This window comes from Aulonocara sp. 'chitande type north' Nkhata Bay, linkage group LG3, assembly GCF_057382095.1.
Source record: "Aulonocara sp. 'chitande type north' Nkhata Bay isolate Kocher_YH1m ecotype deep benthic linkage group LG3, A_spYH_male_GT1.1, whole genome shotgun sequence".
Taxonomy (NCBI): Eukaryota; Metazoa; Chordata; class Actinopteri; order Cichliformes; family Cichlidae; genus Aulonocara; species Aulonocara sp. 'chitande type north' Nkhata Bay.
The window spans coordinates 72,276,877-72,292,579 of record NC_141346.1 but is presented as its reverse complement, the minus strand read 5'-3'; the positions used below and the strand labels follow the sequence as shown (position 1 = coordinate 72,292,579).

At 43.5% G+C, this 15,703-nt stretch overlaps 2 protein-coding genes across 2 annotated transcripts in view; one reads left to right on the top strand and one right to left on the bottom strand.

The window, feature by feature from the left end:
* LOC147336918 (protein NLRC3-like) overlaps window positions 1–15,703 on the top strand; it is a 1,139,417-nt gene that overhangs the window by 44,003 nt on the left and 1,079,711 nt on the right. The window lies entirely within an intron of this gene.
* On the bottom strand, window positions 7,222–12,028 carry LOC147336945 (uncharacterized). Its single transcript, XM_086287220.1, has 2 exons — window positions 11,940–12,028; window positions 7,222–8,288 (listed from the first exon to the last, which is right to left on the bottom strand). The coding sequence occupies exons 1-2, from the start codon at window positions 11,955–11,957 to the stop codon at window positions 7,239–7,241; spliced, it is 1,068 nt and encodes a 355-aa protein (XP_086143346.1). The 5' UTR covers window positions 11,958–12,028; the 3' UTR covers window positions 7,222–7,238.

Sequence of the window (15,703 nt, the reverse complement as noted above, 5' to 3'; positions counted from 1 at the left end):
CTAGTCAAGGCCTCAGCTTATTATATACCTATTATATTCTAGTATCAAATACACAATTTTCAAATGGAGGCCTAATAACAGATTATATTGTTCTCTTCCAAGATGGTTGCTGGCATCCACCAGTAACCTTTCAAAACAAAATGTCTAATTTCACTGCATTGACAGTAGGTAAAGAATTAAACTGACATTACTCCTCCACTGAATCTACATAAATCAACAGTTAAATAATGTCAGTTCTTCCGTGTTCTCTGGAATCAATCACAGCAAAGAAATTAGACTGTTTCTTTTGAAAAATGTTGGGAAAGAACAAATCAAGATCAAAAATCAAGATTCAGTTAAACAACAATTATAACTAAACAATTTGAGATAATGTTAGTTTCCATTAACATTAAATTAGGTTACTGAATTGGCAAACACCTTCCTATTAACATTACCCATTTTACCCCAATAACTAAAGAAATTAGCACTTGCAGGTCAAAACCTTTATTCAAGAGATGCAAAAATAACATTGATACAGTGACTGTCAAAAATTACAGCACTGATCATACTGTGACATGTTGGTTCAAAACAGCACACTTAGAAATATTCAACGTTCCTTACTTCAACTGAATGAAACTGAAAACACCATTTCACACGACCCATATGGGATATTTAGACTGTATAACTGTTCACTCTACATCTCTTCACTAGTAAAAGAAAGAAAAAATACAAAGAGAAATTTAAAAATGCTGCCAAAGTATATGTCAGGTTGGGTATCAGACGCCACCTCTCTGGGGACACCTCAGGCCCTCCAAGGTTTGGAGGCCTATCTCCACCCACCACCACTTCCCCTGCCGGTGGCGGACTCCCTCAGGTGTCGGTGTGTTGGTGGTTCTTTGTGTCTGGGGGTGGGCGTCCGGGTGCACACCGGCTCACTCCTTGGCGGCCGCTTGTCGGGGCCTGGGGCCTGGGGCTCGCTCGGGCCCCTTTGGAGGTGGGGTGCCCCCGGCCTCTCGGCCTAGGGCTCGGTCACTCAGGCGCAGCTGGGGGCCGGCGGAGCTCACGGGCGCGTCACTGCAACTCCCCCTGACTTCTGCTCCGCGGCTGCTGGGCGAGCCCTCATCTGGGACTCTCCTCAGCTCTTACTGGGACAGTGGCGCGGCTGCCCTTCTGTTGGTCTTCCATGGTCTCTTGTGTTCTGGGGGCCTCTGGATGTCTGGAGTTTTGATCTCCTCCATACCTGCTTGATACCATAAAGGACGGGGCTGTGGCCCCCCCACACCCTCTAGCAGATCGTTACCAAAAAAAGGAAAAAAAAAACTCCTGGGTCACCTGTATGGAGAAAAAACAAACAAACAAACAAACAAACAAACAGAGGAGACAGCAAACAACAAAGAGCAACATAATAATAGAGAAAACAAAGCACCATCACAATAAACTAGCTAGTCATAGATATCAGTATTTACTAAGTAATAAACGATATTGTGCAGCACGCAAGATAGACAGCGCACAGTGTGCTTTGAGGCAGCAGCCAAGAAAGCTTTAGTCCGCGTCTGTGAATACCCATGTGTGCATACCTGTGTGGATCAGCATGCTTGCATTCCAAAGGTTTCTCCATGTAATGATCTGCTAGGGAGTGTGGGGGGGCCACAGCCCCGTCCTCCAGGGTGTGAAGCGGGTATGGAGGAGATCAAAACTCCAGACATCCAGAGGCCCCCAGAACACAAGAGACCATGGAAGACCAACAGAGGGGCAGCCGCGCCACTGTTCCAGAGCTAGCCCTCCTGATCAGTTTCTCCAGCCTGGATGAGTCCCTCTTTGCTGTGCTGCTCCCCCAGCACACCACAGCATAGAAAAGTACTCCAGCAACCACCGACTGGTAAAACATCCTCAGGAGCTTCCTGCAGATGTTAAAAGACCTCAGCCTCCTGAGGAAGTACAGTCGGCTTTGGGCTTTTTTATACAGGTGCTCTGTGTTGCATGACCAGTCCAGTTTATTGTCCACCCACAGCCCGAGGTACTTGTACTTGTTGACCACCTCCACCTCCTCCCCCTCTATCTGAACCGGCAGTGGACCTGCTCTAGACCTCCCGAAGTCCACAACCAGTTCCTTAGTCTTTGAGGTGTTGAGTTGCAGGTGGTTTGTGTGACTCCATGCGACAAAGTTCCTCACCAGACTTCTGTACTCCTCTTCCTGATCATCCCAGATACACCCCATGATGGCTGTGTCGTCTGCAAACTTCTGAATGTGGCATAATTCAGAGTTGTAGCAGAAGTCAGAGGTGTACAGGGTGAAGAGAAGAGGGGACAGCACAGTTCCCTGTGGTGCTCCTGTGCTGCTGACCACTGTGTCAGACGTGATGTCCTTCAGCCTGACGTACTGTGGTCTGTCGGTGAGGTAGTCGGAGATCCAAGCCACCAGGCAGGGGTCCACCTCCATCCTGTTCAGTTTTTCCTGAAGCATACAGGGCCGGATGGTATTAAAGGCACTGGAAAAGTCAAGAAACAGTATCCTGACCGTGCCTTTTCCCCCATCCAGGTGTGAGTGGGCTCTGTGTAGGAGGTACAGGATGGCATCCTCCACTCCGACACCCGCCTTGTATGCAAACTGTAGTGGGTCCTGGGCATGTTGTACCTGTGGTCGGAGGAGGTTGAGGAAGAGCCGCTCTAGAGTCTTCATAAGATGTGACGTCAGTGCCACCGGTCGGAAGTCATTCAGCTCATTGGGCCGGTTCTTTTTAGGGACCGGGACGATGCAGGATGTCTTCCATAGGGCGGGCACTCTCCCCAGTCGCAGACTGAGGTTGAAGACTCGTTGTAGCGGCTCCCCAAGTTCAGCAGCACACGCCTTTAGCATCCTAGGACACACCTTGTCTGGGCCTGCTGCCTTTCTGGGGCGAAGCTTCCTCAGTTGTCTCCTGACCTGATCCACTGTGACACTGGGAGATGTTTGGGAAGAGGGGAGGGGGGGAGATGTCTTGCTGCTGAGAGAGGGATTGGAGGAGGGGGGTGTCATGGTGTCAGGAAGGGGGGGAAGCGAGGGAGGTAGGAGAGTGGGGAGAGGACTCTGTAGTAAAGGTGAGGGTGGGGGGGTTGTGGGCTGGTCAAACCTGTTGAAGAAGTTGTTGAGTTCGTTTGCCTTCTCCACAGTCCCCCCCACTGTGCTTTTCTTGGTGTTGTGGCCTGTGATGGTTTTCACACCATTCCAGACCTCCCTCATATTGTTCCTCTCCAACTTCTGCTCCACCTTCCTCCTGTAGGTGTCCTTTGCTTCCCTCAGGCAGCGTTTCACCTCCCGCTGTGCTGCCTTCATCTCCTCCTTCACTTTGCTCCTGAAAGCCTTCTTCTTCATGTTGAGGACAGCTTTGACTTCCTGTGTTACCCACGGTTTGTTATTAGGATAACACCGTACCGTCTTAGCAGGGGCGACCGTGTCCACACAAAAGTTGAGGTAGTCTGTAAGACAGTGTGTCGCCCCCTCTATGTCCTCACCATGTGGGCTCAGGAGCACATCCCAGTCTGTGGTGTCATAGCAGTCTCTCAGAGCATCCTCCTTTTCTGGGGTCCATCTCCGGATGGAGCGCGTTGTGACAGGCTGCCTTTGGACGAGGGGTGTGTATTGTGGCTGTAGGTAAACCAGGTTGTGGTCTGACTTCCCTAGTGGGGGGAGGGGGGTGGCTCTGTATGCATCTCTCACATTAGCATACAGTAGGTCAATTGTCCTGTTGCTCCTTGTGGGACAATTCACAAACTGGTGAAAAGCAGCCAGAGTAGAGTCCAGTGTGGCATGGTTAAAGTCTCCAGATATAATAATGAAAGCCTCGGGGTTTTGTGTCTGAAGTCTTGCTGTGACTGTGTGTATTTTCTCACAGGCAGCTGTTGCGTCGGCCCTCGGAGGGATGTAAACATACACACAGATCACATGACTGAACTCCCGAGGTAGATAATATGGCCGCAAGCTAACAGCTAGCAGCTCCAGGTCCGGACGGCATACCGAAACTTTAACGGAGACGTGTCCAGGGTTACAGTATCTGTTGTTAACGTAGACAATGAGTCCCCCACCTCTGCTTTTTCCGCTGGCCTGCGTGTCCCTATCGGCTCTCACGGGTGTGAAACCGCATAGGTCTACGTTAGCCTGCGGCGTTAGCTCGGTTAGCCACGTCTCCGTGAAGATAAACAAGCTGCACTCACGGTATAGTCTGTGGTTGTTCAGAGCGCACAGTTCGTCAATCTTATTCTGTAACGAGTTCACGTTGCCCATGATCACTGTCGGGATTGATGGTTTGAATCGCCTCCGGTGATCCGCTCTCCTCGCTCCAGCTTTGCAGCCTCTGTAGCTCCTCTTTAGCTCGGCCGGGATGTTGTGTCGCATGCCGGTCTGTCCCTTTGTTTTTAGTGCCAGCAGCTCCGCTCTCGAATAGATGAAGGAACTGGTTCCAGAAGTTTTAAAAAGTGCATTATCCATCTTGTATCGCTATATCTAAGAGGTATAAGTAGAGGAAGGTGAAAAAAAAGTTTGAAAAGCCTAGTCTAAAAAGTTAAAGTTAACAAAAAGGTGCGGTGTTGCAGAGCTACTTGGAAAGGCTGCCGTCACTCCAGCGCCATCTTGATGATGTCATCTTGATGACTTGCATGCATAACAGTGAGCTTTCCTTGCAGGAGCAGTTTTGTCTTAGTTGTGAGCTTTTCTTGTACCGGACTCTGCGCCCTAATTTTAGTGTCAGACCACACATTCAGAGTATTCCATCAGAACCAACCACGACGCAAGAGGAACACTGATGACGTGCAACCCCATGACCCAATCTGGGGCAGTGATGTACCAGCGGAGTTCAAGTTGTGGACCACCAGACAGAAGGTCCTGCACTCACTGTTCCCATGGGTCGGAACTGGAAAAAACACGTTAAGAATTGAGACTCTTGACTACCGATTTGGACTTTTCCTGAACAGCTCAACAAAGATAAATAAGGCTCAGAATGAGGAAATCGACGCGATCAGAATAGTGGTCATGCAACACAGGGTCGCCCTGGACATGATTCTCGCTGAGAGAGGGGGCCTCTGTGTCTTATTCAACACCACTTGTTGCACCTATATCCCGGACAACGTGCACTCCTTGACCATGACCACCGCCCTAGACAAGTTGCGACAACTGAGTAATGCGCAGCAACAAGACTATGTCACGAACAATGAGGACTGGCTGACCTGGCTGCTGAGTGGCAGCTGGAAGACCCTCGTGATAAAAGGACTCGTACTGATAGGAGTTCTGCTTCTATTATTGTGCTTGTTTTCTACATGTATCCTACCATGCATAAGATCCATGATTGACAAAATGGTACAGGCCACAGTAATTACCTATGTTGGACTGCCACTAGAAGATGAATCGGATGAAGAAGATTTAGTATAGAAACACACACACACACATACTGAATGATGCTACAATTGAAAATGTTATAAGCAAGTGATTGTTGGCTGATAATAAAGTATGATTAAGTGAAAAATATTAACATCAGGAGGGGATGTTAAAGAAGAAACGCTTTTATGAGTTTTATGTTGCATTAAAGTATATGTTCATATTTTACTCTTAATAGGAAAAGAACAAAATGTACTACTCGCTCTGTTTATAGAAAGAGGAAGTTCACCCTATGACATTTATACGAACTTAGACACACACACACACATATATGCAAAATTAGAGGAAACTGCTATGCTTGTTTCACCCTGCTATAAATAATAAACGACTACTGCAGCTCGGTGTGAGTCCTCTCTGAGCCCTCACCCGTGCAGCACGTTAACCGTCTCCAAGTGTCTCAGTGTTGTTTATTCACCTGTTTGATAACTGTAAATCTCTGACAAGAGTTTATTTATATCATCTTCACGTGAACACATTCAAGAACATCACAGATGAAGAAACATTAAAAACTTCCACACTACATGAAGCAAGAAAAATAGTTTATTCCTTTATGTAGAAAAAACAGAAACATCAAACATCACAACAGACTCTCTTTGAAAGAACTAAAAACCTTTGTTCTCATGGTCCAATCATGAGTGAACTCCCCGATGAAGCCTTGTGTGCTAAAACATGTCAGAGTTTTAAAGGTTAAACATGAGTTTCCAAAACGTTTTGCTGGAGAACAATGAACTATTTGACTGAGTTTCAATCATTTACAGACGAGCAAAACCAGGACAGAGAAAAAAGGACAAAACTGACTCAGTAAAAAACAGAAAAGAAGATCCCATGTAGATCTGTATTATGTAGAAGTTCAGCCCAGCAACCAGTTCAGTTCAACACAAGTTTAAATGATTCTATCTGAACTCTGTGGAGCCTGATCTCAAGCTTTTTGAGTCTGACACAGAAACCAGAGGATCTTTCTGTGTCTTCAGATTCACTGTGATCCAGTGATGGGAGTGATTTCAGCCCTGAGTGATCGCGCTGATGTTTGCACAGAGCAGACAATGAGGTGAATGTTTGGGCACATTGGTAACAGTGAAACAGTTTATTAGTAACGTGGGATCGTTTGTGTGCAGAGTATGAACTGAGATTCCTGAAGCTCTTGTCACACTGGTCACAGCTGTAGTTTCCTTCTATGTGTGTTCGTTCATGACTGTTACGATGACCTGAATGCGAGAAGCTTCTCTCACAGTGTCTGCACTTGTGTGGTTTCTCTCCTGTGTGGACTCGTTTGTGTGATTTAAGGTCCCTTGCAGTGGTGAAGGATGACCCACACTGATCACAGAGGTGCTTTTTAACCCCACTGTGAATCAGTTCATGTTGTTTTAACTCACTTGGTGTGGTGAAGCTTCTCCCACATTCTTTGCAGTATTTCAGTTTGTCTCCAGTGTGTCTACGTTGATGTGTTTTAAGGGCAGCTTGCCAACTGAAAGTTTTTCCACAGAGGTCACAATGAAAGTCTTTCCCACCACCACAGTGATGACAGGGTTGAGAACTGGATCCATCTGTGTCGCTCTGCTTCTAAACAAAGACACAAAGACAGTGTAAGTCAGTCCTTCAACATTTGTATCCTGAACGTCGCCTGAAATAAAGAGCATCTCTGCAGACGTCCAACTACATTTGACTGTTTCAGTTAACACACTCAGTTTACTGGGCTGCAATAACTACAATACTACCACCATAATACTACAGTAATACTAAAATCATAACTGAAAGGAAAATCTGAATAATCACTCAGAGCTGCTTTTCCATGCAGTAGAATTGCTAACATGCTAACACAGTTTAATGAGCAGAGTTGTTCCAAACAGTCAGGCTAAAATGACAAGATAACAATATAAATACATACCTCACAGTAGCTGCACTTGTAGAGTCTCTTTCTGGTGTGGATCTGTTGGTGTCGTCTCAGGTGACGTGGAGATTTAAAAGTCTTCTCACACAGGTCACATTGATAAGGTCTCTCCTCAGTGTGGGTAAACATGTGTCGTTGTAAGTCTGTGTGACTTATAAACTCTTTGCCACACTGTTCACAGCAGTACACATCATGTCTGGTGTGAATGCGTAGGTGTGTATTTCGGCTCTCTCTCTGGCTGAAAGTTTTTCCACAGATGTCACAGCTGTATGCCTTAATTCCAGAGTGGGTAACTAGATGCCTCTGTAAGTGGCTACTGTTAGTAAAAGCTCTGCCACACTGATCACAGCTGTATGCCTTAATTCCAGAGTGGGTAACTAGATGACTCTGTAAGCTGCTACTTTGAGTAAAAGCTCTGCCACACTGATCACAGCTGTACGCTTTAACTCCACTGTGGATGAGTTGGTGTGTTTTTAGGTGACCCTTCAAGGAAAAAGACTTTCCACACAAGTCACAGCTGAACGGTCTCTCTCCAGTGTGGATGACCTGATGCTGTTTTAGTTTATCCCTCACAGTAAAACCCTTCCCACACTCGTCACAGCTGTATGGCTTAATTCCAGAGTGGGTAACTAGATGCCTCTGTAAGTTGCTACTGTTAGTAAAAGCTCTGCCACACTGATCACAGCTGTATGCCTTAATTCCAGAGTGGGTAACTAGATGCCTCTGTAAGTTGCTACTGTGAGTAAAAGCTCTGCCACACTGATCACAGCTGTACGCTTTAACTCCACTGTGGATGAGTTGGTGTGTTTTTAGGTGACCCTTCAAGGAAAAAGACTTTCCACACAAGTCACAGCTGAACGGTCTCTCTCCAGTGTGGATGACCTGATGCTGTTTTAGTTTAGCCCTCACAGTAAAACCCTTCCCACACTCGTCACAGGTGTGTGTTTTCTCTCCCTTTCTTCTGTGAGGTTTGTCGGCCTCCTGAGAGCGCTGACTTCTGGCTCCATGTTGGTCCTGCAGTGACAGAGATACAAACAGAGGCAGTGAGTGAAATGCAGTCGTGGAACAAACTCAACCTTCAAACTCCATTAACACTAGTTTTAAACCTGAAGGTGGAGCGTGGCACCAAACACCTTAAAGGTCTCTTATCCCCACCTGCTGGTAGTTCTAACACATTACATCCAACCTGCTGTTAAAGATAATTCATGACTGTTCAAACACTAAAATCATGCACACACACACACACACACACACACACACACACACACACACACACACACACACACACACACACACACACACATTATTTTATAATTTAGATTATTTTGTTGGTTCCTATTACATATTTCTATAATTTGTATAGATTTATACAGAATTATTCAGTGATAATAAATCCTGTTTGTTTATTCTAAAGGAACCCCGTTAGCTTCCACAACAGATGTTGCTCGTCTTCCGTCAAATACTCACATAAAATAATATAAAATATTACACAATAAAGTGGATTCAAGATATCCACATAATTTCACTCTTACATCCACAGTGAGGTTTCACAATTGTTCAAATATAAGCAATCAATAATAATAATAATAATATCAATAACATTGAGGCACATTACACAAATTTCAAAAACAAATCATGTCTTACAATATTTACAACAACTAAAAGCTCTGTAAATCGGCTTTTAAGTGTTCATTGAAGTTTTGAATAATTCTCTAATTTTTTAAGGCAACTTATTCCACTTAAAAGTTGCTCTAAATATAACAGTTTTACAAAACGTTACTTTTAACTCGAGCATTAACTAAATTGCAGCTTGTTGAAAACTGTGTAATATGATGATGTATTTCATCTGGATACTGCAGCTGAGCAGAATAAATGTGGTGTGTTTAACAGAATTGCTTTCTTTAGAACTACAAGTAAGCCATAGAATATTTTAGCCTGTACAGGAAGCCAAGAAAGGTTATTATGCATTTTATCAATATTAGTATAGTATGAACATCTTCACACTAATCTGGACGCCTTATTCTGGACTAACTGAAGTCTGTTAAGATCTGTCTTATTAGCTGCTGACCAAATGATTGAACAATACTCCAGATGAGACATTACTAGTGCATTAATGACATCTTTCATAATGAAGAAGTGATACACAAAGAGCATTTCATAGCCATAGCTATGCCTTGTCGGCAGAGTTATGTGACATTAGTGATGTTTGTACTTTCAGCGTTAACTTGGTTTTAAAGCCTTTAAAATATACGCCGTTCAATAGTCGACCTTAATCTGACAGAGAATGTGATGATTTTGTGGATAATTAAAGTCAGTCATATATCCACAAACACAACAAGCTGAAAGTCAGTGATGCTGCTCGGTTTGCAGTCCTGAATATCACGGCACAAGCAGGATTCACTGCACTGTTAATGTTAGCTGTGTTATATTGCTGCCTCTGTTCGGTGGTGTCGAGCCAAACGGACTTTAACGTGTGTTTGAACGAGCTGACGGTTCACTCGTTAAGCTGAAAGAAAGATGCTTTAATCACAGCAGTCACACATGTGTCCACTGCACCATCTGGAACTCTTCTTGTTTACACTCGTAATAACACAAACACTAAATCCTGCTTCTCTGGTGCTGTTGTGTAGCAGTGTGTACACCTGAGACTGTCACCTGTCTGTCTGTCCTGCACTCTCTCTCTGTTTCTTTCTCTCTGATTGTGGAATAAAAGTATGAACATGTGTTTATAAGTTACACTTGTGTTTGAATCCTGCAGCTTATCACACATTTGATTTCCATGTGTGACGACTGCAAGTGTCCAGAGTGAGGACAGACTGAGGGACCCACTGCTGCACATCATCTGTGAGGCTTTGCAGCCCTGATGATCCACCAGGACAAACTCAGCAGTGTGTGAGGAAGAGGAGGAGGAAGAGCCAGCAGCAGCTGACAGATGGAGAGAATAGACAGACTGTTCCCTGTTTGTGAAGGACTGCTAGGAAAGTTTAACATAACTGTCTGTGCTGAATCAGTCTTATTAGGTAATGTTCAAATAATGTGATCATCCCAGTGTTTCCAGTGTGGGAGAAAGTACTCAGGGCCTTCAAGTTACACACTATGAAAGGCAGCAACAAGTTTAATGTTCAGAAACCTAAAGTCTGTATCAGCAGCAGGATGGAGCTAAAAATAAATGTTGGTTTCAGTTCTATGAAGCTTTGAGTATTTTGGATCAGTAGCTGCTGTGTTTGTTGCATCATATTGCTGTAACTGTTTATATGCTTTATATATTCTGAGCTAAGTTGATCTATAGTGTTACATCATATTCTATAAGGATGTTATGTGTTTGTAGACTTTCTGCCCAGTTTGACCCATTTAGCAGAAGTCAGCCTGTTTAAGGCTCTGATATCTATTCTGTGTGACTTACAGCAGTTATGACATGGTCTGATTTTCTCACCCAATAAAGGAATATTTCATATATCAGTCGACTCTTCATTCTATCAGACACAGTTATCACAGCTCCTACATTTGCTTTTTACACATATATGTAAGCATTGAGCCACATTTAGTACCAACATATTAAATGAACAATATTTGTCTCTTATATATGATACATCTGTATACACACTGTCACAGATACTTGTCTGTGAGTGAAGTGATTAATATAATAACTATAATATTGGCCATATCATATTTACATTACCACAGTGAGATGACTTTAGTCTCATGAACAACATCAGCTAATTGTTATTTACAGCTAATCTTAAACGACTGTTCAGCACAGAAATGAAGCCCAACAATCATGTTTCACAGTCCTGTGGTCTCAGCCTCAGATACTCATCAAATCACACAGAGCTCATGTAGAAACAAATGAACTAAATATGTTCTCCTTCATTTCTGTCAAACAAAGCTGTATGAAACGTTTCCAGCTGTTAGTATCATGGTTGCTAGGCAACCTGGGCAGCGCGACGGAGGCTAGACGTCCCATTTCACGAGCCTACGAGCCTCGCACTTCGGCCTTAGCGGTCTTTGAGTACGCGGCCCTTGAGGACTTTAAAGCTGCAGAACCTGAATCGGGATACAGCCATGATGATCTCCAGCCTCGTGCTCGCCAACATTCTCACCTGAGTTAAGAAGACGATCACTGAAATGGTCTCAGCAGGTCCTTTGATGACAGCAATGAAATGCAGTGGTAAGGCTTTTTGGGGATTAAGTTCGTTTTCATGGCAAAGAAGGACGATGCAGTTCATCTGATCACTCCTCATAACATTCTGGAGTGCAGGCAAAATGCTATTATAAAAACTTAAGCAGCAACTTCTCCAGGTTCCAATATTTATGCAATTCTCAAACCTTTTGGCCACGACTGTATAACCTCTTCTGAAGTTTAGTGGATATTATACATGGTTATGCTCAGGATGTGTCGGCCAGTTTCCACTGGAAACGCCTTTTGGTTAAACTGTCAGCGAGGAATTTGCATTTGCACTGTTACATTTTTATATAACTTTAATGCACATAAACAACAGCTGCTTGTTTCAGTGAAAATACATTGATGGCTTTTTAATAAAGTTGTGCAGCTGTAAAGTATTTTGTCTGGTGTCAATTCTATCGTCAGCTACATCGTTATGGCAAATGTTCAAATGTATATGGTGATAAATATCTTTGGTCATATGGTCCTGCTCTGTCTGTCACCTTCTGTGTTGAGCTCATTGTTTCCTCTGTAGTGGCTGAGCTGAGTCCAAGTAGCTGAAAATGTTCCTCTGCTGCTCCGTCAGACTCTCCTCCTCCTGCTGATCAGCTGGGACACAAAACAGATCTTTGTTAGGCTCCACACTGCACTGAAGAGTCAAAGTGTCTCATCTGACAAGTAAAAGAACACATTTTTGTTTTCCGAGGTGGGCAACTTGTTGGAAACAAACACAAAAGCTTTGAGCACTGATACCTGCCATTGCTGCCATTGAAAGATGCAACCCCAGCAATGTGGATTGTCAAGACTCAAACCAATCATCAAGCAAAGACAACAGGGATCATTTGTTTCTGTTTATTTAGCATTCACAGCATTTGTAGTTGCCTTCTGTGCAGGGGAAGTCCACGCACACTGTGTGGTACCGCCATCCGCAGAAGGTGCATTCAACCTCTGTAAGAGAAACGAGATTGTCTGAGACTGAAATGATATTCACTAAAGAAGTGGTGATTTGTAAAACTTCAAGTGTATGATAAGGTGAAAACAAATACACAACTGCATGTCATGTAGTTGAAGGTTTTTTTTCTTTTGGAAGACCGGAAAACACTGAACGTTATAAATTAGTCCTTTATTTATCCAGGTAAAAAAAAATCTCATTGAGATTAAAAATCTCATTTCCAAGAGAGACCTGGCGTCATGGCAACACAAGTCACATACCACACAGGTATATAACATTTAAAACAAACACAATATCCCAACATGTGTAACAAATGTATTGTGCTTGAAACAAATTCAGAATAGGTGATAAAGCAGCTGCACATGTGTGTCACGAGTAAATCTGGCTGTATAACAAACAGAAACAAGTGATGCTGCTGTCTTTGCTCAATGGTTGGTTTGAGTCTTGACAATCCACATTGCTGCCATCTTTCAATATGTTGAATGCACCAGTGTAAGTGCAGCCACTCAGACTCAATGTGTTCATAGAAACAGGTGCAGATGTGTCACGAGTTCATCCAGCAGTAGCTATGGCACTTGGCCACAGGTGGCAGCAGTGGACTGACCTGCATTTGAGACTGCTCCAGCTGCTCTGTGACAGTCAGTAGATCTGCTACAAATTGCAGATCATATGCAAGTTTTGGAAATGACATTTTAAATATTCCTAACTTAGCCACGGCAGCATTGTTGATGTATTACCTATATACTACAAATTATTCCACCTGCTGAAAAGTGGATCTAATGTGGGCGGACTCACACTTAGCAAATAAACCTGTGATGTGAGAATGTAATCAAACTGTTGATCAGCGGCAAAGTAATTTAAAGTTTATGATGCTATCGTCTAATGTTAGCTGACATGATGTTAGCTTGTAAACTTATGTTGTTGTCTGGGTCTCATGTCTGATCTGATGATAATAACTGTGACAACACAGAGATTAAATAAAGGACGTTGGTGGGACTTCTTATGTTAGAACTATAACTTCAGTTAAGGAGTGAGACGTAAGGTGACAAGGAGAATGAAGAGAATGAGAAAGAAGTAACTGGGAAGAGAAAATGAAAACAAAAATTTGAAATGATCAAATTTGTGTTAACAGATGATGGTGATTTTAAAAATTCAAGTAATTTAAAGGTTTTATCCTATTTGTTGTTGTTTTTTTCATATTCTTCTATTTGCAAGAGGTTATTAATAAAACAGGTTCTCTTTCTGGTTTCTCTTTTTGGACGCATTCTCTACAGCTTATCACATCCAAAATGGCGGATGTCAAGTACAAAACCTCGACAGAAACAATCAGCAAGAATTTTAGCATCAGTCCAAAATAAAACTGTCCAACTACAGAGTTTTAAAATCCAACTAAACTATGAACAGAGATCTTTTACAAATAGGCTATTGATGAGATGACAGTGGTAACAAAAACGTACACATCCGCGCACACAGACAAAATGGCGGGAGAGCGTTTAACGGTCGACCTCATGAGTCCGTTACCGTGAACTATGGAGCGGCAGATTTGTGCTGGAACTGAGCTGCACACAGCTGATGTTAGCCAGGAAACATTACACACTGCTAACGTTACCTTCACACGGAGCTCCACACGGAGACGATCAGCGTCAGGCACAAACACCAAGTTCAGAAAAGAGGAACTTTGAGCAGGAAGGAAAGAGTCAGAGCGGCGTTTGAGGACACGTTTACAACCACGAACATCAGAATCTGTCTGTGCTGCATTCAAGTGCAAGTTGGAAACTCACTAATCTCTGTCATGTTGTCCAAAGATGATTTATTTCTGCTGGTTTTCTTGTTTGAAACACAAACATGTGTCAGCACTTTGTTGTTCTTCATCCTGCAGCATTTGAATATTTCAGGAGTAAACTGATCATAAATTCATGAAGTCATGACTGAAAGTGCAGACTGAGAGTGGATCACATGATGTTTGAGGTGTGTCATGTGACATGTTCAGTATTGTCACACATGTCTAGATTGTCCCTGATATCATAACTGCTCAAACACTGATGATTATATTTGAAGAATTATTCCTGATGGCAGCAAAGTTTGAATGGAGCTCTCTGTCTGTGCTGATTTGTCGCCCTCTGGAGGTCAAAGCACAAACTGCATGATGTCACTGTAACCACCACGGTGACAGGAAGTGTTTTTAAATGATGAAATATGTCAGTGATGCTGATAGTGTGTTCATCACAGACGTTCAGGCTTCGTGTTGACATGAATCAAAGTTAATGTCATTATGGACCAAGGACAGTACTCTGGGTCTCCTGCAGAACAACTCGAGCTGTGATACCTGAATGAAGAGCCTCTGCTGCTTTAAAGAAGGAGGCTCGAGGCAGAGGTGAGGTGCAGACCAACCAGCTTTTATTCAGCAACTTTAACAGAAGGATCAGAAAAATAAAACTATACAGCACAGTGATGCTGACTGAAGCCACAGCATTAAACTAAACAAGCATCGGATCATCTTTAACAACATCTAATAAATAATGACAACTATTTAATCCTGTATTTCCTACAATAAAGCCTGTTCAGATATTTGTTGCTGATGGAAATGTAAAAGGCTCCCAGGAACCAAAGGACAAAAACAGAGGCAACAGTCACAGCTGCAAAGGATCCCCTAACACATAAACTGGTTCGAAGATATTTTCTAGCTCTGCAGAGGAGCTTGATTGCACGGACAGTAAAAAGTGGATTCAATAACAGCAGCGAGCGCTGAGTGATATAACGGTGCTGCGAGCAGCAGTGCAAAGGCTCACACAGAGACAGCAGCTACACTGTGTGTGGATGTGATCCACAGTCACAGCTGTGGGTTTCAGTCAGTGTGTCTCTAACTTCATGGTCACATTTCAAAGCTTATTGGAGCCAGAAGATGTTCAAGTAAAAGATTTATTGCTGTACTCGTCTGCCAGGATAACAGGAGGTTCATAAAGCTGTGTAATACTTCAGCTTTCCATCATGCAGTAGTAGTTGTGTCCCTTTGTGTTCATTAGTGTGTTCACACGTCTACTTTAACTTCACTCTGTAATGAAAGGATTCAAATCACTGATAAATACATACATGCTGACTCTGAGTCTCAGTGAAGGAGGAAAGGATGGATGAAGGCAGCCTAGTGTGGGTCATGTGTGTCCAGCAGTCATCCAGGGCCTGGATCCATCTGTAACAGGAAGACAAAGTCCAGCCTGTAATCATCCTATCAGGCACAGCGTTTCCATCCAGCATCCTGACGACGCTAACAACCCGTCAAACGTCTCCTCTGGTCCACAGAAGTCACACTTCCTGTGT